The 26493-nt window shown below is 43.8% G+C and overlaps 1 protein-coding gene across 1 annotated transcript in view; it reads right to left on the bottom strand.

Annotated features, from left to right (window-relative positions):
- The window catches only part of SNX13 (sorting nexin 13), a 210056-nt gene that overhangs the window by 121170 nt on the left and 62393 nt on the right, over window positions 1-26493 (bottom strand). Inside the window, exons 3-4 of the mRNA XM_040352832.1 lie at window positions 21838-21940; window positions 10937-11026 (exon numbers count right to left, since the gene is read on the bottom strand). Of these exons, the coding sequence (XP_040208766.1) occupies window positions 10937-11026; window positions 21838-21940 (193 nt within the window). The remainder of the gene's footprint in view (window positions 1-10936; window positions 11027-21837; window positions 21941-26493) is intronic.

Here is a 26493-nt window from a genome sequence, read left to right as displayed (position 1 = left end):
ACCATGTCACCTGGCATTGCAAAGTACTATAAAGACACAGTAGGAGGTGAAACACGAAAAAAATTAATGTGCTCCAATTGAAAAAAGGGACAAGTGGTAATTAATTTTAATTTCACTTACTGTCAGATCACACCATATAGATTTCTGTCCATTTATTATCACTGGAAATTCCTGAGAATCTTTAATCCCTTGTGTTCAACTTGGTGAAGTTCAATTCAATTAGTGGGTGGCCCTGTCAGCATTTCTCCACCCGACATGCTCCGATTGCAAAATTGAAGGAGCTGGGTGGTAAATTGTCAGCCAAACAGTGCCTGCATCCAGTCAGAAATGCTGGCTGTCAAAATACAATAGCTGCAGAGAGAGATTCGTCCATTGACGCAGTTTAGCATGGATGGGTTTGATTTTTTTCATTCAGTCTGCAAGCTGAACAAACAAAATCTACAGCGAATTCATAAAGTATTCAGACCCCCTTCACGTTTTTCATTTTTTTTATGTTGTAGACTAGTACTACAATTGTTTAAATTCATTTTTTTCCTCAGCAATCTACACTAAGTACTCCACAATGACAAAGTGACAACAGAATTTTAGAATGTCTGAATTTATTAAAGAAAAACTGAAATATCAGATCAATTCCCAAGAGCACAGTGGCCTCCATAATTCTCAAATGGAAGTTTTGTATAAACCAGGACTCTTCCAAGAGCTTGTTGCCCACCCAAACTGAGCAAATCAGGGGTGAAGGGACTTATTAAGAGAGGTAACCAAGAACCTGATGGTCACTATGACTAAGCTCCAAGGATAATGTGTGGAGATGGGACAAGGTTCCAGAAGAACCACCATCAATGCAGCCCTCCACCTATCTGGGCTTTATGGCAGAGTGGCTAGACAGAAGCCTCTCCTCAGTTTGGAGTTTGCAAAAAAGCATATAAAGGACTTTGGAGGAACAATATTCTCTGGTCTGAGGAAACCAAGATTGGCCTCAATTCTAAAACGTATGTCTGGAGAAAACCAGGTACTGCTCATCACCTGCCCAAAACCATCCTATGGTGGTGACAGCCAGAGGGCAACTTCCAAACACCTTGAGGTTCCAGACATCGCCTCCTTGTCTCCCACACTCAAGCACACCAATGATGTACACCACAATGGCCGCCTGGATGACAGCCCGGAGATCCATTCACAGATGAGCCCATATTTATCTTTCTATCTGTAAGTGCTTTTAATGCTGCCTATGCATGAAATCTTTGGGACACTGCACTTAGTTTGGCACGTCCTCTCTCTCTCTCTCTCTTGCGCGTCCGCAGTACCACATGCACAGACCGACGTACAGGTACGTTGGTTTGCGCAGCCGAGCTGCCTTGCTGCAATATATATGCAGAAGGCGGTTGGAAAGTGGTTAACCAACTGTAGTATCAAGCTGCAACATAACAAAATTGAAGAAGTGAAGGGGGTTTAAAATACTTTATGAATTGGCTGTATATATTTATGGCCAGCTCAAGCCATTACAATGGGATTGGATTCTCTTTGCTTTACATTACAGAGCACAGCTGGAGGAGTGGGACTCCTTTTTTTGGTTTCAGCTATTAAAACCCTGGGAATGGGAATTGTGTGTGGATAAGCTCATAGATGCAAATATTTCAGCATTCAGAGGAGAGAGAGTTTCCCAGACGTGTATTACGTGTTCTTGATTTATGCCTTCAGTAGGCTGTTGTTCTCTGCTTCCTTGTTATTGTCTCCGTGTGTTCTCACTTCCTCCTACTTACGTTAACAGCAGGTTCGTTTCATACACAGCGCTTGTGGAAGCCTGAGCTATGATAAAAGAAAAATAATGCAATATCAAACGTGTCATATGAGAGACATGGAGGCTGAACACTTCTTCTGAAAAGACTGGTTCCTTGGCTGTCATTATGATCCTCTTGCTTAAATACCAAGTCACTGATCTAGAACAAGTCAAGAGGATTTCTAACTCTTCTATGACTTTAATAAGTCTAATTCCTCGGGGTTGGTGGATCATGATATTGACGGCACTGCGATTGATCAACTTGGGTACAATCAGCCTGCCCATACATAGTTCAAATCTCGGCCAGTTCAGCAAGGATTTGAACCAGCTTAATGCCTGGTACACACGATTGATTGATTTTGATTGATTTTAATATTTCTTTACAGCGCCACATACACCCTGAAGGGTGTGTCCAAGCGCTGGAAGGAGGTCCGCTGGTCTATTCTGGACCAAAAAGCAATCCAAGAAAAGAAAGGAAAAAAGACTTCATAGACGAACTGATAGCTCGTGTACATAAAAGAAAAGAGAAACCATGTAAAATATCAACAATAAAAACAAACAGTAGCAAGGGGGTTTGGAGTGAGGGGGACATATGACAAGGGGAGGAGGGGCCAGGTCAGTTTAATTAGGCGTGGTCATAATCAACTTGCCCCAAAGAGGAAAGTTTTCAGAGCCTTTCTGAAAGTAATAAGAACAGCAGACTTCCTCAAAGGCAACGGGAGAAGGTTCCAAAGCGAGGCGGCTCTGGCTCTGAAGGATCGGCCACCGAACGAAATCAACCTTACTGGAGGGATGGCAGCAAAGTCCTGATCGGCCGATCTCAGTGCCCTGGGGGGATGGTAATGTATGGCCATGTTATTAATGAACAATGGGCCATGTTGTTTGAAGGCCCTGAACATAACACACAAAGCCTTGAATTCGATCCTCCTTGCGCATGGGAGCCAATGAAGTAGTCTGAGAACGGGTGATATATGGTCCCATCTTGAGGTCCCCGTAATCAACCTAGCTGCCTGGTTCTGCACCAGCTGCAGCTTGGAGAGCCATTTAATAGGGAGTCCAAGGTATCTCACATTGCAAAAGTCAAGGCGTGAGATGACTAAGGCCTGTACTAGTGTATTTCTATGTGTTTGGGAGAGCAGATGTTTTACCCGTCGCAGCATCCGAAGATAGTAAAGGGCATTCTTGGTACAATTCCTCACCTGTGGAATCCATGAAAGTTTATTGTCAAATATGACGCCCAGGTTTCTTACTTGGCTGGACGGAGTGGGGCACGGGCCCATTGATACGGGCCACTCTGCAAGCAGGTTTAAGCTTTGTGTTGGACCTGTAAGAAATACCTCAGTTTTGGATACGTTCAGGGCCAAACGATTGTCCTTCATCCATGTCTGGATGGATGAGAGACAGCAGGAAAGAAGGTGGGCTGCCGTGGGGTTGAGAGCATAACTGGCCACAATTTGTATGTCATCAGCATATACCTGAGTGGCCAACCCCCATGAAGAGATGATATCTACCACGGGCCTCACATAGCAATTAAACAGCCACGGCGAAATTTCCGAGCCCTGAGGGACCCCGCAAAGAAGGGGCACCCTAGCTGACCTAAATGAGCCCAATATTACTTGGAATGTTCTGCCTGTCAGGAAATTGCGTATTCAGGTAAGGGGTACGCCTGTAATGTAGAACTCGTCCTGCAGCCGAGCCAGTAGGATCTTGTGGCTGACAGTATCGAAAGCCGCGGAGAGGTCAAGCAGTACCAAGGCCGCCAACCCCCCCGCGTCTCTCGACTCCAGCAGCCTCGATGAGACTTTTATTTGCATGCTAATCTCTGATCGAACCTGAAGAGTTTCCGAAAATTCTCGGACGACAGAATGAAAATTTGCAAGTGGTGCAATGTATACTAGTTTATTTGTATTGCATTTTCAAACTACAAATTTACTGATAAAAACGAAAATCGCACGATCTGGCATCGTACGAAAAAAAAATTGTGCATGTCTGATCAAATAATAAAATCGGATTAACCGTCCTGTTCGGCTCTTGAACGCTCTTGTACCAATGATCCGATTATCGTACGATCGTCTCAAAATCTGTATTTTTCGTACGATTTTCTGATTGTGTATTTGGGGCTTTATGGCTGGTTTAGACTTGCATTTGGGTGGGTGGAGGCAGGACATTAAAAATGTACAATTGAGCCGAGTTTTTAGCACCCAACCCACGCCAACTGCTCTTCCTCCAAAGATGGAAAAGGCAGCAGACCGGGGGTGTTCACCTGCTGCAGCCACAATTCATTGCTTTACACCCGCAGCAAAAGTGATCGCTCCTGTTACGTGTGGCGGGCACTACTGCCACCCAATGTGAAGAGGTCACTGTGGGTATCCTCATCTCTATGCGTCTGCACTTCATACCCGCAGCAGTTTTTTCTTCTTTCCCAGGACAGAGAATCTTTAATTATTTTATTTATTAATTATAGGTACTTATATAGAGCCAGCATTTTATGCAGCACTTTACATACAGTATATATTCTACATTTACATCAGTCCTGCCCTTTTGCTTAGATTTTTAAAGGTAAAATGGACCAATGGGTTAATCCACACACTGGATTCCTTTTCGCAGGGTTTTAATAGCTGCAACTATGCTCAACCCAAAAAAGGGAGTCCTGCTCCTCCAGCTGCACTCTCTAATGTGAAACAAAGACAACAATAAGAATCAAACCCCCAGTGTAATAAATTAAAGCGGTTGTAAATCTGCATATACATTTTTTTTGTTTTTTACACCTGCAAGGCAAAAGCCATAATAAGCTAGTATGCACATTAGCTCATTATGAAATACTTACCTCGGAACGAGGTGTAGGGAACGTACCTGGTCCACGCCGAGCCGAGCGTGTCTTCCGGGTATCGCTGCTCCAGCGCTGTGATTGGCTGGAGCGGCGATGAGGTCACTCCCGCGCAATGCGCGCGGGACATTTCATCCCGGCATGGGCCGGCGGCGGCCGGCCCTTCAGACGAGGATCCCCCCTGCGCATGCGCCGCTGCAATCAGCGGCGCATTGCGAGGGGAATATGTCCTAAACCGTACAGGTTTAGGAGATATTCTTTTGCCTACAGGTAAGCCTATAATAAGGCTTACCTGTAGGTATAAAGTCAAAAATGTGGGTTTACAACCACTTTAAGCTGGCTATAAAATAAACATTTATTGTTCATTACAGGTATAGTGCCATCAATTTACACAGCGCATACATACATACACACACACACACACACACATACATATACATATATATATATATATATATATATATATATATATATATTTTACACTCACATCAGTCCCTGCCCTCAAGCAGCTTACAATCGAAGGTCCCTAACTTCTATTTCTACTAACGCATAGTGGGGCCAATTTAGAAAGCATCCAATTAATCTACCAGTATGGCCGAGTGTGGGAGGAAAAAAAGTCCACACAGGCACAGGGAGAACATGCAAACTTGTTTACAACTGTATGGCTGAATTTGCATTGATCAGACATTGCATGTGATCGGAACCTGTTGTGCGGCTGCGAATCACATGCAATGTCTGAGATCAAACTAGCCTGAACCTAGGATTATTATTATTACTTCCTCCTTAGCATGGTGTTTAAACAACAAATGTACCGTATATACTTGAGTATAAGCCGACCCGAATATAAGCCGAGGCACCTCATTTTACCACAAAAAAATGGGACAACTTATTGCCTCACTGTGTCCATGTGCATGCCTCACTGTGTCCATGACTAGAATGACGTTTAACATGGGAGTCTATGGAAGGGGTGCCCGGCTTTGAAACGTTGCACACTCGTAGAGGAGAAATGGTGCTTTATGTGTGCCAAGTTCTGGGTCCAGAAGACCTATGACCGGCTGGTACCGGGTCCCCAAAAACACTGGAGAAATAACCGTTTTACATGGGAGTCTATGGAAGGGGTGCCCGGCTTTGAAAAAAATCGGTGCTCCCCAGCCGTAGGTCCCCCAGACAAGAAATTTGCACACTTGTAGAGGAAGAGTTTGGCTACATGCGTTTGGGGTCCAGGGGACCTATGGCCGGCTGGTACCGGGTGCCCAAAATCCGGGAGCTCAGGCGCAAAAAAGGTGACTCGAGTATAAGCTGAGGGGGGCATTTTCAGCACAAAGTGCTAAAAAACTTGGCTTAACCACTTCCAGACCTTAGGTGTTTTTCAGATTTGGTGTTTGCAAGACTAAAACATTTTTTTCTGCTAGAAAATTACTTAAAACCCCCAAACATGATATATATATTTTTTCTAACACACTAGAGAATAAAATAGTGGTCATTGCAATACTTTTTGTCACACCGTATTTGCGCAGCGGTCTTACAAGCGCACCTTTTTTGGAAAAAAATCACTTTTTTGAATTAAAAAATAAAACAATAAATTTGGCCCAATTTTTTTATATATTGTGAAAGATAATGTTACGCTGAGTAAAATGATACCCAACATGTCACGCTTAAAAATTGCGCCCGCTCGTGGCATGGCGTCAAACTTTTACCCTTAAAAATCTCGATAGGCGACGTTTAAAAAATTCTATAGGTTGCATTTTTTGGGCTACAGAGTAGGTCTAGAGCTAGAATTATTGCTCTCGCTCTAACGATCGCGGCGAAACCTCACTTGTGTGATTTGAACACCGTTTTCATATGCGGGCGCTACTCGCGTATGCGTTCGCTTCTGCGCGCGAGCTCGTCAGGACGGGGCGCTTTAAAAAAATATTTTTTTTTTGTTTTCTTATTTATTTTTATTTTATTACTTTTTACACTGAAAAAAAAAAATTTGATCACTTTTATTCCTATTACAAGGAATGTAAACATCCCTTGTAATAGAAAAAAGCATGACAGGTCCTCTTAAATATGAGATCTGGGGTCAAAAAGACCTCACATCTCATAATTAGACTAAAATGCAAGAAAAAAATAAAAAATTTAAACTGTCATTTTTTTAAATGACAAAAAAATTACAAAAAAAATATGTTTTTTTTAAGAGGCTGGGCGGGACTGACGTTTTGAGGTCACTTCCGCCCAGCAGAGCTATGGGGACGGGTGAAGGAGAATTTTCCTTCACTCGCAACCCCAGTGAACAGCCGAATGGACCCGATCGCCTCCGCCGCTACCGACGGCTCCTAGGAGAGCGCGGCGGGGCCCTCTCCCGCCACCAATAACGGCGATCTCGCAGCGAATCCGCCGCGGAGACCGCCGTTATCGTTTACAGGAACGTTGGCACTAAAGATGGATACCTTGGTTGTGGCAGCAGCTGCTGCCGTTACCGAGGTATCCATCTTTAAAGTGCCGACGTAAATGTACATGAGCGGGTCTGGAAGTGGTTAAACTTGAGTATATACGGTAATCAGAGGACCTGACTGCATAGTTTAAAAGGAATTTCACTCCCCCCTCCCTGCTTTTTCTCCCCCATCATCTTCCCTTACCTGTTATGCTGGGTTCTCTTCACAAAGAACAAAACAAAAAAAACACCATACTCACCTGTCCAGCAGATCCAGTGTTCTCCTGCAACAATCTGCTGCTCATGTGTTGCAGCCAATTGCTCCTTCTGGGATCAGGATGCGCTGTGAATAAGCTTCCGCAGCCTCCTGGGATAAGTGATGGGGATATCCTAGGGGGCTGTGGGAGGGAGATATCGTTTTCACCTACGCGAGAATGGCGGTGAAAAACAAAATACCCCTCCCAAAAAAGAAGAACACTAACTATTCATTTACATGCGCCAAGTGCATGCACTTCATGGTTTCTATGCCACTTTTCCATGGTCCATGGCCAATGTCAACTTAAAGTTTAATATCTCTTAAAAGGACTAAAGGGGTTGTATGCTTTTTTTTTGTTTTGTTTTTTTTAAATAACAAACATGTTATACTTACCGCCACTGTACAGCTCGTTTTGCACAGAGAGTGTCCCCAATCCACGTCTTCTGGGGTCCCTCAGCAGCTGTCTCAGCTCCTCCCCACTTCTGGTAACCCCCCCACTGAGGCGCTCTGCCAAGGGGGTTACCTTGCGAGCGCGCTCCCGAGTCCTGTATCTGGCGTCCATAGCCACCGACTACAAGACTCGGCCCCACCCCTCGTGTCATTGGAGTTGATTGACAGCAGCACGAGCCAATGGCTGCGCTGCTATCAATCTATCCAACTAAGAGTGGCCCGAGAAGAGCCAAAAAGCAAGCGTGTTCTCGACGCGGGATTTTCGAGGGCTCAGGCAAGTAAACGGGGGCTCGGGGGGTGGTGGGTGTCAAGCATCGCACGTTTTTTCAGGTGAAAAATCATAAAGGTTTACAACCCCTTTAAAGTAATTGTAAACCCTTCCATATACCGAGTGAAGTGATACCCAGAGATGAAACAAATCCTCCTACATAAGTTCTACCTGTTTATCTGCAGTCTTCTCTAAAGCCATTCAAAATCAGAATTTATAAAGTTTGTCTGAGCTGACAGAACACAGAGGGGGAGAGATGAATTTACACTTAAGAACAGAGATAACACGGTCAATCACAAGCTGTGTGGTGGAGGCCCCCCGTCACCTTGTTTCTCTTGGTGTCAGAAAAACTTGTCAGAAGTGATTCATGCTGATAGCAGAGGAATGAAATAGTAGACAAAATTTACACTAATGCCCCACACACACTATGAGAAGATCGGGCAAATGATCGGCCGGTTTTCCTCGATGTTTCACAGCAAGTTGGAACCAAGATACAAATAATGTACAAAAATTCTCATACAACAAAGCTTTTTTTATTTTTGTTATTTGTTGTGTCTGATCATGCGCAGCCTTTTGTATCTGATATTTCTCATACGAAAATTAGTATGAAAACGATACACATTAAAACAAAAATTGTTCGTTCTGTTCCCATGCGAGAAACATTTTGGAGTTTGTCCCTTTGGAAATTTTTGTTCGGAAGGTCGTAATCAACTTTCGAGAATTGTGTACACGATCTGAAAATTGTACAATTGTTCCTTGAATCAAAATGCTCACCCTTATAGTGTGTTTGGGGCATTAGTGCTCGTAATTGAGACAAGTACACACTATAGAGGGATATGCTTTGTTCATATTTGTATATATGTCGGAGGTTTACAACCACTTTATATACAGCACACATACCATGGAATTGTGTTTGTTATTTCTGCTTTGTATAGGTTTCCATTATTTGCCCGTGTGTGTATTTAGACTTGTGCTGATGCTACACAAATAGCTTGTACAATTGTGTAGCATGTGACTGTTGCAGCTGGGAAATTGCAGGTGTGGAGTGAATTTTCCAGAGAAACACTGCTCCTATTCTTGTTTGATTATACAAATTACACTAGAAAAGCACAAAGTCCATGCAACCAGCATAATCCAGGGCCCAGTCATGTCATGTCATGAGTTGGTATACTTTTGTCTTGTTTTTTTTTTATTGTAATCAATCAATCTACCTAAGCAATATGCCTCAGCTTTCTGAGATCTGCTTAAAAAAAAAATAAAAAAATCAGTCCTGGGTTCCCCTTGTTAAAGGCTATCTAGAAAGCCAACAACAAAAACGTATTATTATCCACTTCAGTCCTGGAAGCTTTGTAGAAAAATATGTAGAAGAATACACATCGGCCTTAACTGAGGAAAAAATTTTTTTTTATATATATTAGAGTTGTCCCGATACCACTTTTTAGGACCGAGTACAAGTACCGATACTTTTTTTCAAGTAGTCGCCGATACCGAATACCGATACTTTTTTTTAAATGTGTCCCCAAATGCAGCCATGTCCCCCCACAAATGCAGCCATGTCCCCCCACAAATGCAGCCATGTCCCCCCACAAATGCAGCCATGTCCCCCACAAATGCAGCCATGTCCCCCCCCATATCCAGCCATGTCCCCCCATATGCAGCCATGTCCCCCCCCATATCCAGTCATGCCCCCCCCATATCCAGCCATGTCTCCCCCCATGCAGCATGTCTCCCCCCATGTAGCCTTGTCTCCCCCCCATGCAGCCATGTCTCCCCCCATGCAGCATGTCTCCCCCCATGTAGCCTTGTCTCCCCCCCATGCAGCATGTCTCCCCCCCATGCAGCATGTCTCCCCCCCCATGCAGCATGTCTCCCCCCCCATGCAGCATGTCTCCCCCCCCATGCAGCATGTCTCCCCCCCATGCAGCATGTCTCCCCCCCATGCAGCATGTCTCCCCCCCATGCAGCATGTCTCCCCCCCATGCAGCATGTCTCCCCCCCCATAGCATGTCTCCCCCCATGTAGCCAGCCATGTCCCGCTTACCTGTCCTGCATCCCCGCTACCGCCGACTGAGTGTGTAATACGCGTGCCGGGAACATAGCTGTAATGATTGGCGCTGCGTATAGACACTCCCCCTCGCTCGGGATTGGACAGTTCACCCGAGCAAGGGGGAGTGTCTATACGCGGCGCCAATCATTACAGCTATTCAAAGCTGTAATGTTCCCGGCGCGCGTATTACACAGTCAGTCGGCGGTAGCGGGGATGCGGCGTAACGGCGTTGGCGGCGGCCGGGGGGGGTAAGTATTCTATTCTGGTATCGGGGGTATTTGCGGGAGTACGAGTACTCCCGCAAATACTCGGAATCGGTCCCGATACCGATACTAGTATCGGTATCGGGACAACCCTAATATATATATATATATATATATATATATATATATATATATATATATATATATATATATATATATATATACACACACACACATATACATATATATATATATATATATATATATATATATATATATATTTTTTTTTGGGGGGGGGGGGGGTATTTATTACAGCAAAAAGTAAAAATATTCATTTTTTTTTTAAAAATTGACGCTCTATTTTTGTTTATAGCGCAAAAAATAAAAAACGCAGAGGTGATCAAATACCACCAAAAGAAAGCTCTATTTGTGGGAAAAAAAGGACATCAATTTTGTTTGGGGACCACGTCGCATGACTGCGCAAATGTCAGTTAAAGCGACGCAGTGCCGAATCGCAAAAAGTGGCCCGGTCATTGACCAGCAAAATGGTCCGGGGCTGAAGTGGTTAAGTCATCCTATTCAAAACTTTTTGTCATTACCTTTCTGCTTCCATTCAGTGATAATAGGGTGAAATGAAGATCTAATGCATTCACCGTGGGAAGCCATTATGTAAACAAAGCTGCATAGACACTTACTTGCTGCAGGGGCTCATCAATCATATTGGCGCCTGTGACTCTTCTGTCGATTCTGATAGGTCTAGCTTCCCGTTTCATTTCCTCCAAGCACTGACAAAAAGAAAACACAAACCATGGGAATCAGACAAATGACAATGACAAACTGTACAGATGAGCAAAATCAACGAAGAATGATAAAGTAAATGAAATGTGGAAAAGTAGCAGATTCCCGTGCAAGCCCAAACCGCCTGTTCAGGAATTTGTGAGAGAAATCTATATATGAGACTTAAAGTGGATGTAAACCCGAATTTTTTTATTTATTTTGATGTCACAATGTACAGTATAAGATTTCCGATAATCTGTGCCCAGTCTTGCCACACAGAGTTAATCCAGCTATGAGCAATCCTCTTTTATTGTTCAGTGAAATAAAACAGACTTACAGAGAAAAACCTTAGTCCGTTCCGCCCCCTTGCTGTGAGTGACAGGTTATTTACATATCTCATGCACTAGCCTGGAGACAGGCATTATTTTTTAATTCCCACCCCCACTCCTTTTCTGAAGTCATGTGGTTACTTTTCTGGATTTTGACTGGATGTTAGTGATCATAGCCGAATTTAGTGTTGTGTTTAGTGCATGTTGACAAGGGGAGTGTAGAGAAGGGCGGGGAGTCTACGGACATCACAACTCCACCCACCGAGCTCCAGACAACAGATCCACCCACAGAATCTGCAGTTTTTCAGTTCTTATAACAGACAGAGGGGAGACATTTGACAGGTAAGGATTAGAGGTCGACCGATATATCGCCAGGACGATATATCGGCCGATATTTGGACGTTTTGGAGAAATCTGCATCGGCCGATTTTTTTCTAAATTAGGCCGATTTTTAACATGGCAGCTAGCGGTGCCACGACTCCGGAGCTAGGCCGAAGCCGCGGCCTTTCCTGATGCTGTGACCGCGGCGGCTGATGTGACAGTAGACCATGCAAGTAAATCAGAATCACTAGGGAACTACTCGGTAGGGTGATGGAAGGGCAGTTGACATGGATTTGCTTTGTAAGATAATGTTCTTTTTTTGTTATGGTGCATGTGAGGTAAATGACTTTAGTTATTCTGTATTGCTAAATGTAATCAGATATAACTTTGTACTTCATTTTAGATGATATGATATCATGTGCATGCACTCTCTGGAATGTTTCTTTTTTTTTATGTTTTCTGTGGCATCCCCATAGACAGACTCCTTACGCCACGCGTACACACGATAATTTTTCGAAAAAAACGTTTTTCAAAAACGTCATTTAAAAAGATCGTGTGTGGGCTACACATAATTTTTCAGGTTCTGAAAAACGTAAAAAAAAAAAAAAATTCGAACATGCTGCATTTTTTAATGTCGTTTTTCGGGTTGTAAAAAATGATCGTGTGTGGGCTGAAACGACGTAAAAAACCCGCGCATGCTCAGAAGCAAGTTATGAGACGGGAGCGCACGTTCTGGTAAAACTACCGTTCATAATGGAGTAAGCACATTCATCACGCTGTAACAGACAGAAAAGAGCGAATCGTCTTTTACTAACACGGAATCAGCTAAAGCAGCCCAAAGGCGAATGGAACTTCCCCTTTATAGTGCAGTCGTACGTGTTGTACGTCACCGCGCTTTGCTAGATAATTTTTTTAAAACGATGGTGTAAAACGATTGTGTGTACGCGGCTTCATTTCCATGGACATTTTTACAGCCACTTTTCTGAGCGTTCTGAAGCTCCAGCGTTAGAGCTGTAAAGACGTCAGACGCCTGCAAAAGTGATTTAACGAGGCTTAACGCTGTTTTAAGCCTCGTCCTGCGTTCTTTTCTCTATTCAAAATCAATGGTTCCCTATGGGAGCCCATTGATTTGAATAGAGGTCGCACCAAAAATCGGATCAGGATGATCCGACTTGCAGGGGGACTGGTGTGTAGAGAATCTTGAAGGGGAACCCCGCGCAAATTAAAAAAAAAAAAATGCATGAGGTTCCCCCCCAGGATGATACCAGACCGTTCGGTCTGGTATGGATTTTAAGGGGAACTCCTATGCTGCCCGGCCGGTTAGGAATGGGGGTGGGGACGAGCGATGCCCTCAACATGGGGGGGTGGGTGCTTTGGGGCAGGGAGGGCACTGCGCGCCCCCCCCCCAAAGCACCTTGTCTGATATGGATTTTGGGGGAACCCCCCACGCAGTTTTTTTCGGCGTAGGGGAGTTCCCCTTAAAATCCATACCAGACCAAAGGGGGGGGGGACCTCACGCAATTTTTTTTTAAATTTGCGCGGGGTTCCCCTTCAAGATTCTCTGCACACCAGTCGCCCCGCAAGTCGGATCATCTTGATCCGACTTCTGGTGCGACCTCTATTCAAATCAACGGGCTCCCATAGGGAACCATTGATTTTGAATAGAAACAGAAAAACGCGGCTGAAAACTAGCGTGGCAAAACATGCATTGAATTCAATGCAAAACGCGCGAAAAATCACGTTAAAAACGCCGCTTTTTTCCAGGCGTCTGTACTAGCTTTACAGCCCGTTTTTTAAAACGTCCATGGAAATGAAGCCTAAACCTTGTGGACAGCCTTCCCAGAAGAGCTCTTATAGCTGCAAAGGGCACTGTTTAAAGCTTGCAGGAAGCGTTTTCATGCTCCTCTGACTGTCCTATGAGGCTGCATGACTCCTGGCCCTCTGTCTGGACAGTGCTGATTGGCTCTGTCCATTTATCATACATTGCAGATAATTGCTCCAAGTACGATTACATGTGAACATCTGCAAAGCCTCTCAGCCCGTCATTGATTTCTACAGGCTAAGCGGCAGCAGCTTATTGAGAATACCTAGCTGTACCCACTACAGATTTATGGTCCGTACACTAAAAATACCGCTTTCGAAGCGATCGTACGATAATCAGATTGTTCGTACAGAGCTTTCGAGAGCCGATCTTGACAGTTCATCTGATATTACCAGATCGTACGATTTTTGTTTAATCAGTACCATTGTCGTCCGAAAATACAATATAAAAAATATAATATAAATACACTACAACACATGACATCACTTCCGATTTATTATTCTGCCATACGAGAAATTTCGTAACTTTTGTAACCTCTCCATTTTCAATATGTGACCAGCATGCAAAAAATATATAAAAAGACAGATTTTCGGGTCGTGTGTACGGGCCCATTAGGCTGATCTGAGTGGTGTACAGCCAGGAAAATGGGTCCTAAACCAGATTCAAAGAACTAGTTAGGTAAGAGAATGTTTTTAACTACCGTATTTATCGGCGTATACCGCATACTTTTTCCCCCTGAAAATAGGGGGAAAATCACGGGTGCACGCTATACGCCGATAGCATACCTCGGAGGGGAAGGAGGGGCATGAGCGCCCACGGAAATCACTGAGCCGTCATCTCCTCTCGGCTGTTACGTCACACACGCACAGTCCCGCCTCCGCCACCAGCATTGGACCAGTGTTCTGTCCGTCACAGGAGATGGTCCAATGCCGATGGCTGAGGCGGGACTGTGCGCGTGTGACGTGACAGCCGAGTGGGAGCCGAGTGGAGATGACGACTCAGTGATTTCCAGCGGTGATTTCCGGCGGGCGCTCGTCCCCCTCCTTCCCCTCCGAGGTATGCCATTTCAGAATGGTTTTAGAAAGACAGTTTACTACGAATATACTGTGCATTGCCTGTGAGGTGACTACTTGTGAATACCAGCAGATCAGATTGCATAGACAGTCAAATTAACTAAAGGAAGGACACCCTTCCTGCAATGCAGGAATCTTCTGGATTTGTTTATCTGTAGCAAAAGCCAACGAATGCAAAGCTAATGCAGGGCATTCTCATTAAAAAAGCGCAGAATGCTCTGCCTTAAGAGGAGTATGAAAGCATCCTGTATTAAACATTGTTTGTAAAAAAAAATTATGTTCTACTAGTTGAAAATAATATAAAAGCACAGTTTATTAATGTGTACATGTAAAAAAAGTTAGTTCACCACAAAAAGTAACTGCACCCCCTTCAGCAAAAAAAAATACTTATTAATGCATTTTCTATATGCTACAGGAGCTGCTCTCTGAGTTGCTTGCTGTACATTGCTGCTTATCTTATTTTTAATTGTAACTGCATTTACTATTTGGACTAAAAAAAAATTGTTTTTCCAGAAAATTCCCTCTTAAAATTTGGGTGCGCGTTCAACGCCGGCGCGCGTTATACGCCGATAAATACGGTAATTTTAGGCATGCTGGGTGAATGGGAACACAAAAACATATCATCTAGGTTTCACACATTTGACAGCAAAAGTGGAAACATACTTTTCTGAAGTTTTCTAACCTAAACTGGAAAAATGTACAGAACAGAAACTGTGTTAAGGGCAAAAAAATCTCCCTTTGCACTCCTTTCCAACCTGGTGGCTGAAGAGCGAGTTCCTCCGTTTCTCTTCATTTCCCGTACAGTTCTATGGAAAATGTTGTTCAAACAAAACGGCAAACAGCACTTTCCTCGGCCTTATCATGGTAATTGATTTCATTAAGTTGGCATAACCCCAGGACCCTGGCAGTCCTCCATAGTACAACTCAAGCTTTATGTGATTGTGCAGCCTACTGAGATGACCTGGTGCATGACCATGGAATAATAAAACACACCCATCATATTGCCCTGCACAGAGCGTCCACGCCGAGGTCACACGGACTGGCCATCTATTCATTATCTGCTAAGTGACTAAGGACTGGAACAGCAGCGAGAACACAACGTCTCGTCTCACTGCTGCAGTTTAATGCAGCTTTTCCTGGGCAGGCATTCATGTTCCAGAAAATGTAATTGAATTGAAAGCATACCTAAAATAATTAGGCCTCATTCACATGGGCACTGCATACACCATGAATTGGCTGTTTATGCAGATGGAGTCGTAGGCCGCCTATGCAAGTCTATAGGGACGCAGCAAGGAGGAAAGGAAACGGTTTATTCCAATATGACAGGTGTGCGGGTTAGTACCCAACCCGCACATTTCATTTGGGGCCACTCACCTGCATGCCATAGATTTACATGGGCGGCCTTCACGAGGCAATTGGTGGCTCCAAGCACATAAACAGGCAATTTATGGTGTATGGGCCTCGTCACTTAAATGAGGTCTTAGCAACAATGGATCTATTTAGTACAGATTTGCCAAGGTAGTAAATATTGTAGCTGGCAAGTGAGCTGGGAATTTTTGTTTGTTTTTGTTGTGTGTTGCCCTTCCAAGTGCTCCCTGCTCTAAATGCAAGTTATAGGTTGGGGTGGTTGCCATTTGTTTGTGCAGTTGGTAAAAATCGGTGAGGGGGCACACTGGATACATTCAGCTGCCATTGTGCCCTTGCTGGGTATCCCATGTGTCAATATACCTTAGGAGGGGTGGGCTCCCTTCAGGCAAATCTGCACTTAATCTATCCTCTGCTTTATGTGCTCCGACTTTGGGGACTCTCAAAATTATAGCGTTAGAGAACGCAGTACACTGGGGTGCCTTGACGTGGCCACTGCGGCTTCCACATGTTTGCAAATGTGCGCGAACAAACCCCTTGTTGACACAAACTGGTAGACAGTGTCAGTTTGGTTTTGTTGCAGGCATTTGGCTATGTTATTTAAATGCGATGAGTCAGTGAGTCGCCCGTTCCTCATGACAACGCTAATTTGTAGCGAAACGTACGTTGGGAGGCTGACGCGCTGATGTCATCGCTCGTAGACGGGTGTCTGCATGCCGGCTGGCTCTTTCTATTAACCACTTAAGCCCCGGACCAATATGCAGCCTAAAGACCCAAGGTGTTTTTACAGTTCGGGACTGCGTCGCTTTAACAGACAATTGCGCGGTCGTGCGACGTGGCTCCCAAACAAAATTGGCGTCCTTTTTTCCCCACAAATAGAGCTTTCTTTTGGTGGTATTTGATCACATCTGCGGTTTTTAGTTTTTGCGCTATAAACAAAAATAGAGCGACAATTTTGAAAAAAAAGCAATATTTTTTACTTTTTGCTGTAATAAATATCCCCCAAAAACATATATAAAAACATTTTTTTTCCTCAGTTTAGGCCGATACGTATTCTTCTACCTATTTTTAGTAAAAAAAATCGCAATAAGCGTTTATCGATTGGTTTGCGCAAAATTTATAGTGTTTACAAAATAGGGGATAGTTTTATTGCATTTTTTTTTTTTATTTTTTTTTTACTACTAATGGCGGCGATCAGCAATTTTTTTCGTGACTGCGACATTATGGCGGACACTTCGGACAATTTTGACACATTTTTGGGACCATTGTCATTTTCACAGCAAAAAATGCATTTAAATTGCATTCTTTATTGTGAAAATGACAGTTGCAGTTTGGGAGTTAACCACAGGTGGCGCTGTAGGAGTTAGGGTGCACCTAGTATGTGTTTACAACTGTTTGGGGGTGTGGCTGTAGGAATGACGTCATCGATCGTGTCTTCCCTATAAAGGGAATGACGCGATCGATGCGCCGCCATAGTGAAGGATGGGGAAGCCGTGTTTACACACGGCTCTCCTCGTTCTTCAGCTCCGGGGAGCGATCGCGACGGAGCGGCTATAAACAAATAGCCGCGCCGTGGTCCCGGATCGCTCCCCGAGCGGACCCGACCGCCGCATGTAGCGGGGGGGGGTCCCGATCGGACCCCCCACCCGCTAATAGGCGAGGACGTACCCATACGCCCATGTGCCTGTACGTGCCATATTGTGGACGTATATGTACATGGGCTGGTCCTTAAGTGGTTAATGAACGTTTTTATCAGCTATTAAGTGCAACTTTTATTAAATCAGTTTTTTAGTCTGTGAGTTTTTTCATTCATGGGTACATGATTGCTGCTCCTGCATCGTTTGTTGCATTGAGCCCATCCAGTCTGGTTTCCTTCCTTCACTGCGGTGAGTTATGCCGCGTACACACAACCGTTTTTTGGGTTGTAAAAAATGCCTTTTTTTTTTTAATGTCTTTAAAAACGATCGTGTGTGGGCTCCAGAGCATTTTTTTACAATGTAAAAAATGGCCATTAAAAATTTCAAACATGCTGTAATTTTTCACGTCGTAAAAAATGGTCGTGTGTGTGTGGGCTTTAACGACGTGAAAAAACCCGCGCATGCTCAGAAGCAAGTTATTAAACGGGAGCGCTCATTCTGGTAAAACTAGTGTTCATAGTGGAGTAAGCACATTCATCACGCTGTAACAGACAGAAAATCGCGAATCGTCTTTTACCAACATGGAATCAGCTAAAGCAGCCCCAAGGGTGGCGTCATCCGCATGGAACTTCCCCTTTATAGTGCCGTTGTACATCAACGCGCTTTGCTAGAGCATTTTTTTTTTCACGATCGTGTGTAGGCAAGGCCGTTTTAACGATCGGGTCGAAAAAAAAAAATATTTCTAGACCATTAAAATTTTCATTTTTTACAACCCCGAAAAACGGTCATGTGTACGCGGCATTAGAGTTCGTTGCCATTCAGGAGTGATATCTCATACAGGCTTGATACAGCTTACCCTCTGGTAAGCAGTTGATCTATGTGGTGGTGGACATGTGCGATTGTGGTGCCAGTTTTTTTTTTTATCAATTCGTTTTTATTGAAAAGTTGTACAAAACAGGTTATGGTACATAACCAAGGATCAGAAATAATGAACAAGAGAATACAAAAGGGTATAGAGATATAACAGGCCAATTTCACGATGACATTCCATATGGGGTCTACAGGAGCATAAGTCCACCGACAGATCAAAGATCAAAGAAAATCAGGAACATCATTAGTCCTTTAACATAGGACCATAAGTAAAACATTAGCCAGTCATGGAAATAAACTAAAATGAAGGAGAGAAAGGAAGGGGGGGGGGAGGAGGGGGTAAAGGTAAGGTAAGGGAAGGGAAAGGAGGGTCTGCCCGCCCTCAGTACAGCAATCATTTAGAAACAAATCATATCAGTCACTCGAAAAGTTCACCTATACATCACTTGGAAAATGTGTGGTCCATACCTGCCATATAACATCAAACCTCTGCCTGCTGCCTCTCCTATTAGCTATTAGGGACTCAGACATAGTGCGACCGGGTGATTACCAGAACCTCTGATGCATTGGGGGCCCTATCTGCCTTCCAGTGTCTTCGCAATGAGAGTTCTAGCCGCCAACAGGATATGAGAGATCACCACTCTAAGATCTGGCGGGAACCTCTCAGTGCCTATATGTGGTGCCAGTTTTGAAGTTCACTCTTTCTATTGACCACCGTAGTTTCTGCATTTTATGGACATTTCTGTGCACTTTAATGCCGCGTACACACGATCATTTTTCGACATGAAAAAAAACGACGCTTTCGGCATGTAGAAAAACAAAGTTTTTCCAACTTCATCATTAAAACGATGTTGCCCACACACCATTGTTTTTAAAAAATGCAAAGCGCGGTGACGTACAATGGCACTATAAAGGGGAAGTTCCATGCGGATGACGCCACCCTTGGGGCTGCTTTAGCTGATTCCGTGTTAATAAAAGACGATTCATGCTTTTCTGTCTGTTACAGCGTGATGAATGTGCCATCTCCATTATGAATGGTAGTTTTACCAGAACGAGCGATCCCATCTCATAACTTGCTTCTGAGCATGCGTGGGTTTTTAACATCGTTTTAGCCCACACACGATCATTTTTTACAACCCAAAAAATTACATTGTTTAAAACGTCGTTAAAAAATGCAGCATGTTCGGAAAAAAAATTTGTCGTTTTTCATAACCCGAAAAATGATGCGATCATTTTAAATTACATTTTTTTAAAACAACGTTTTTTTCATGCCGAAAAATGATTGTGTGTACGTGGCATGAGATCATATTATTGTTGCAATTTTCATCCTTTTTGCACAGTTCTCCTTTTCTCCTTTCACCTATTGATTTGTGTAACAGGAGTGACTTTTGGGCACAGATTGAGCCAGGAGATGGGGTACACATGTTGGATTGTTTTGGCGTGGACAGTGATTTACAGTATATTCCTGAATGCCTGCAAAGAATATTCTATGACTCATTCTATGATTAGCCCTGACTAGTGACATGCTAATTGAGTCAGGGCCTGGAAGACATTTCATTGTCCTTGTGAAAGGTGTTAATTGCATAGACTCCTAAGAGATTCCATTAACCATTGTGTAAGGCTGTAGAGGTGTCAAGCTGTATGCAGAGACGGAACGTCTGCCTAGGGAACTCAGTGTGTGATGATGTTTTGGTTGTTATGCTGTTAATGAAGGAATGTGCAGTGATAATTATAGGCCAGCGCCGACCTGTCTAGAATGTTTAAGTAATTAGCCTTGGTGTGTGATTAGGGGGGTGGAGATCTCATTGTCCCTTTGAATACTGTCAAATGCCTTGTACTGTATATAAGACTGAAAGAAACCATTAAAGTTGATCATTACATTTGAAACCAGAAGCACAGAGCTGTGTGTCTCGTGTCTGGGGGGAATTCTTATGGATCGGGTCCTGTTGGTTGGAGTGTCGATAAGCTGTCTTGGATGGGATGGAAGGTCGTAAACGGTGGTGACCGTTACAATTTGTATGTGCCATCTCAAATTTTTTGAGCTGCTGCAGTTTTTTTGTTGTTTTACGTATATCACATGTTAGTTAGGTAGCGCGGTATTCCACATTGTTATCTACTTTGTTGCAGGCTAGCTGGTAAGTGAGGCGCCAATTTATTTTTATTTTTTTGCTGCCATGCTTTGGCTTTAATGATTTCAGAATTTTATGCAGTTTCTGATACATTTACAATATCCTTCTTATGGGTCTGATTTAAAAGTATGAAAACCAGACAACTTGCATTTTCAAGAGAGGACCAGCAATACTTCTCCCATGACTGAATTGCTATAATGAGGCAAAAAGGCAAAGTTACGGTAAGTGCAGTAAAAAACACACAGGGCTAGATTCATGTAGCTGCGCCCCTTCTTACGGCGGTGCAGCGTATCGTATTTAAGCTGCGCTGCGCCGCCGTGAGTTTGAGAGGCAAGTGCTGTATTCACAAAGCACTTGCCTCCTAACTTACTGCGGCGTAGCGTAAATGGGGCCGGCGTAATCGCACGTAATTCAAAAGATGATGAGGGGGGCGTGTTTTATTGAAATTAATGTTGACCCCGCGTATTCTACATTTTTTACGAACGGCGCATGCGCCGTTCGTGAAAGAATCCATGCTCGAAATTCCGACGCAAATAGTCACTGCTTTCGACGTGAATGTAAATTACGTCCAGCCCTATTCGCGAACGACTTACGCAAACAACGTAAAAAATTCAAATTTCGAAGCGGGAACGACGTCCATACTTAAAATTGGCTGCGTCACCTAATAGCAGGAGCAACCTTACGTCGAAAAAGCCTAACGTAAACGACGTAAATAAATTGCGCCGGGCTTACGTACGTTTGTGAATTGGCGTATCTAGGTCATTTGCATATTCTACGCCGAAAACAACGGAAGCGCCCATAGCGGCCAGTGTGGAATTGCACACAATTATACGCCGCCGTATTCAAGTTACGTCGGCAGAGGAAGCCTATTTTTTGAGCGTATCTGCCTTTGAGAATCGGCGTAACGATACGCCGGCGCAGATTTGAAATTACGGCGGCGTATCTGGAGATATGCCGCCGTAACAGCTACATGAATCTAGCCCACAAAAGGTATTAGTAACCATCTGTCCATCTATGTCTGTGCTGTGCTGATAACACTGATTGGGTATCATGAGTTATAACACAGCAATGCTATTCACACTGCCTAAAATCAATAAATCCAAGGGCTACAACTTAATAGGTGAAAGCCGATAGGACAGATATGAGATGGCTCCTTCCAGATTGAAAAGCTGTGTCTTGTTTTGCAGGGAATGTGTAAGTAAACAGTAAGATTACACCAAGGCAGAGTACAATGGCATGTAAAACAAGCAGTGTTTATTGTAATGGAACTCACCCGGGGGATTCCAGCTGAGGTTGGAGGAAGAAACGCGTGCTCACACCTCTCAAGGTACTTCTCAGAGTTTATTTTCCCAAATAGAAGCGTGACCACAAAACCACTGTGAGAAGAAATACAAGATCAAAAATATTGAAAAAAAAAATACTGCAGACAATACACAATACAAAATTCCACAAAAGTTCAGATAATACCCTGATAATGTCAAATAATGAAGGTCAGATTGCACCAAGGGCTCCATCACACTGGCTCTGATCTCTGAAGAACAATCAGTGGTATATCACTTCTCAGAGGATGTATGACAGGCGGTGAGATGTCGCCTCCTCACGGCCTGTTTTAGCCCCTATAACCCCACAAGTGTGTGCATTGCATGTGGTTGTGGGAGAGGCTGCGACATGGCCCTATTCAGTTGAAAGGGTCATGTTTGGCAAGTGGTACTGACAGTCACAACAGCACGTGTACGGCTCCATCTGCTGCCTTTGCAGCTTAAAACCCAAAAGTGCAACTTCCGATCATTTGTGTCACCCCCTCAATGCCACATTTGGCACCTTTCAGGGGGAGGGGGAAGCAGATACCTCTGTTTGACAGGTATCCTGCCCAAACTTCCGGGAGACCGGGCCACGGCACTTTATGTCAGCAGCTTGGCTCCCTCCTCCTCCTCCTTCCCCTGCCACCGGACCAGTAGGAGAGCGCAGTGGGGCCTCGCACATGCACAGTAGGGACCTGGCGTGAAGCCGTAATGTTACACTGCCAGGTTCCCTTACCAGCAATGGTGGCGGCAGCACCCAACAGCTGATGGGACTCCAAGACAGGTAAGTTGCTGGACTCCAAGACAGGTAAGTGCCCTATTATTAAAAGTTAGCTGTTGCAGTATATGTAGCTGCTGGCATTTAACCACTTCATTACTGGGCATTTAAACCCCCTTCGTGCCCAGACCAATTTTCAGCTTTCAGCGCTGACGCATTTTGAATGACAATTGGGCGGTCATACAACACTGTACCCAAATTATATTTTTATCATTTTTTTCCCACAAATAGAGCTTTCTTTTGGTGGTATTTGATCACCTCTGCGGTTTTTATTTTTTGCGCTATAAACATAAAAAAACTGAAAATTTTGAAAAAAAAACACACAATATTTTTTACTTTTTGTTATAATAATATCCCTATTTTTGTTAAAAAAAAAAAAAATCGCAATAAGCGTATATTGATTGGTTTGCGCAAAAGTTATAGCGCCTACAAAATAGGGGATAGATTTAGGATTTTTTTTTTTTTTTTTTACTAGTAATGGCTGCGATTTGCGTTTTTTTTTGTCAGGCCTGTGATATTGCGGCGGACGTATTGGACACTTTTGACACAATTTTGGGACCATTCACATTTATACAGCGATCAGTGCTATAAAAATGCACCAATTACTGTATTAATGTGACTGGCAGTGAAGGGGTTAACACTAGGGGGTGAGGAAGGGGTTAAATGTATTCCCTCATTGTGTTCTTACTGTGTGGGGGGAGGGGACTGACTGGGGGAGGTGACCGATGCTGTGTCCCTATGTAAAGGGACACAGATCGGTCTCCTCTCTCCCTGACAGCACGTGGAGCTCTGGGTTTACACACAGAGCTCCACGTCCTGCTGTGTCACCGACGATCGCGGGTGTCTGGGGGACATCACGGTCGCCAGGCACTCACATCGGCTCCCGAGCGATGCGCCGGGCACGTTGTTTCCCCGCTGCGCGCCCCCAGCGGTGCGCACGGGGAATCACAACAACAGGACGTCTAAAGACGTCCAGTCGGCACTTGAGAGCCACGCTGTGGACGTCTTTCGTCTATAGCGCGGCCCTCTAGTGGTTAAAGGGATTGTAAAGGTACAATTTTTTTTTTCCCTAAAGAGCTTCCTTTACCTTAGTTTAGTCCTCCTTCACTTACCTCATCCTTCCATTTTGCTTTTAAATGTCCTTTTTTCTTCTGAGAAATGCTCACTTCCTGTTCTTCTGTCTGTAACTCCACACAGTAATGCAAGGCTTTCTCCCTGGTGTGGAGTGTCATGCTCGCCCCTTCCTTGGACTACAGGAGAGTCAGGACGCCCACTAACATGCTCCTTTTCTATCTGCAACGTAGAGAGCATCCTGACTCTCCTGTAATCCAAGGGAGGGGGCGAGCATGACACTCCACACCAGGGAGAAAGCCTCGCATTACTGTGTGGAGTCACAGACAGAAGAACAGGAAGTGAGAATTTCTCAGAAGAAATAAGGACATTTAAAAGCAAAATGGAAGGATGAGGTAAGTGAAGGAGGACTGGACTAAGGTAAAGGAAGCTATTTAGGAGGGAAAAAAATGTACCTTTACAACCCCTTTAAGTTTTGCAGGGGTGGGCGGACCCCGCTTTAAAGTGTTACTAAAAGTTCAAACAAACTCACACCCAAGCCCTGCTGCTGTGTCCATTGACACAGACAGCGGGACTCAGCCCTGCCCCCGTCACAGGCTTTGATTGGCAGCACTGGGAGCCAAATGGTTTACGGTGCCCCAGCAAAGCCAGGGGGACCCAAAAGTGAGGGGAGAAGAAGAGCTGCAGATGTGATCCGGTAAGTAAAAAAGGGGGGGGGGGGATGTCGATACCTAAACATTTTTTACTTTAATGCAAAGAATAAATTAAAGGTAAAACATGTTTAGACTTTCCAACCACCTTAAGGCGGGGACGTCAGCTTCAAAACAAAATGAAGTTATGGATGTTGGCACGGTTACTACATTTTTGGGCCAATATTAACCACTTATTCCTTTTCCTGGTCTCACCTCTGAGCCAACAATCTGGAGTAAATGGCTGGGGAATTCCAGGTGACTTTCTATACTTTTACCATAAAACACAACCAGTCTGTACTTTAGGAGTAAGAAGATTGAATGACCTCCATATCACACAGTATGATGAGCATGCAGTATAAATGATCTTCCTGTACGGGTGACACTGCCTTATATACAGAGGTACGTTGTTTACCATCACACTTTACTCACAGTACCGTACTAAACTCCACTACTAAACTCCACCAAGGCCATTGGTGTTTATACAGTTCCTTCGATACAAATTACATTCCTTTTCACTGTTCTGTGACAATTCAGGCATTTTGTGTAACGCTTCACAGCTTCTTCACACTAAACATGCACAAAAACTGATTAACCGCTTAAGACCCGGACCATTATGCAGGTAAAGGACCTGACCCATTTTTGCGATTCGGCACTGCAACGCTTTAACTGACAGTGACGCGGTCGTGCGACGTAGCTCCCAAACAAAATTGGCATCCTTTTGGTGGAGCTTTCTTTTGGTGGTATTTGATCACCTCTGCGGTTTTTATTTTTTGCGCTATAAACAAAGATAATTAAAAAAAAAAAGCAAGATTGTTTACTTTTTTGTGATAATAAAGATCCCCAAAATTATATTATATATATATATATATATAATATATTATATATATATATATATATATATATATATATATATATATATATATATATATATATATACACACATACACATACTATATTATATATATATATATGTGTGTGTGTGTGTATGTGTGTATGTGTGTATGTGTATGTGTATGTGTGTATGTGTATATATATATATATACATATACATATATATAATGTTTTTCCTCAGTTTAGGCCAATACGTATTCTTCTACACATTTTTGTTAAAAAACAAAAAAAAACGCAGTAAGCGTTTATTGATTGGTTTGCGCAAAAGTTATAGCGTTTACAAAATAGGGGATAGTTTTATGGCATTTTTTTTTACTAGTAATAGCGGCAATCAGTGATTTTTTTCGTGACTGCGACTTTATGGCGGACACATCTGACACATTTTTGGAACCATTGTCATTTTCACAGCGAAAAGTGCTATAAAAATGCACTGATTACTGTGAAAATGACAATGGCAGTGAAGGGGTTAACCACTAGGGGGCGCTAAAGGGGTTAAGTGTGTCCTATTGTGTGTTTCGTACTGTAGGGGCGTGGGGCTGGACGTGTGACGTCACTGATCGTCGTTCCCTATGACAAGGAAAAGACGATCACCAACACTGCCACAGAGAAGAACGGGGAAGGTTTGTTTACACTCACCTCTCCCCGCTCTTCAGCTGCTGTGACCCGATCGAAGAACACCGGCGGCAATCGGGTCCGCGGGTCCTGCAGGCGCGGTCACGGAGCTTTGGACCGGGTTGCGAGCGTGTTGCCGGCAGTGTGCTCACGACCCACGACTGGGTTCTTAAAGGGCCCGGGACATTTTCTGCGCCCACTGGCCACAATCCGGCCCTCTTAAATTCTGAAGGACATTAAACTGGCCCTTTGTTTGAAAGGTTTGGAGACCCCTGGTCTAAGGTCCTGAACATCCAGCTTCCCCCTTCAATACGTAGAAAAGTGTACGAGGGCCTATTGTATCCGTAAGCGAAGCTTAGGTCAGACAAACACAATCCTTACGACAATGGGGTTTGAAGTATTAGCAGAATCACACAAACAAATTGAAGACAAACTCTGGTTCACACTTTATAATCGATTACAGCAAGCATTTTTTATTTTTATTTTTGGAATTAAAAAAAAGTTGTACCTTCAGTTTTGCCTGCAGTACGAGACATTCAGAAGCCAAGTCCATGCAAAGCTGGACAAGCACGATCATGGGATTT

The sequence above is a fragment of the Rana temporaria genome, chromosome 5 (genome assembly GCF_905171775.1).
Source record: "Rana temporaria chromosome 5, aRanTem1.1, whole genome shotgun sequence".
In the NCBI taxonomy this organism is placed as follows: domain Eukaryota; kingdom Metazoa; phylum Chordata; class Amphibia; order Anura; family Ranidae; genus Rana; species Rana temporaria.
Note: the sequence above shows the minus strand (reverse complement) of the source record. Positions and strands in the feature narration are given on the sequence as shown.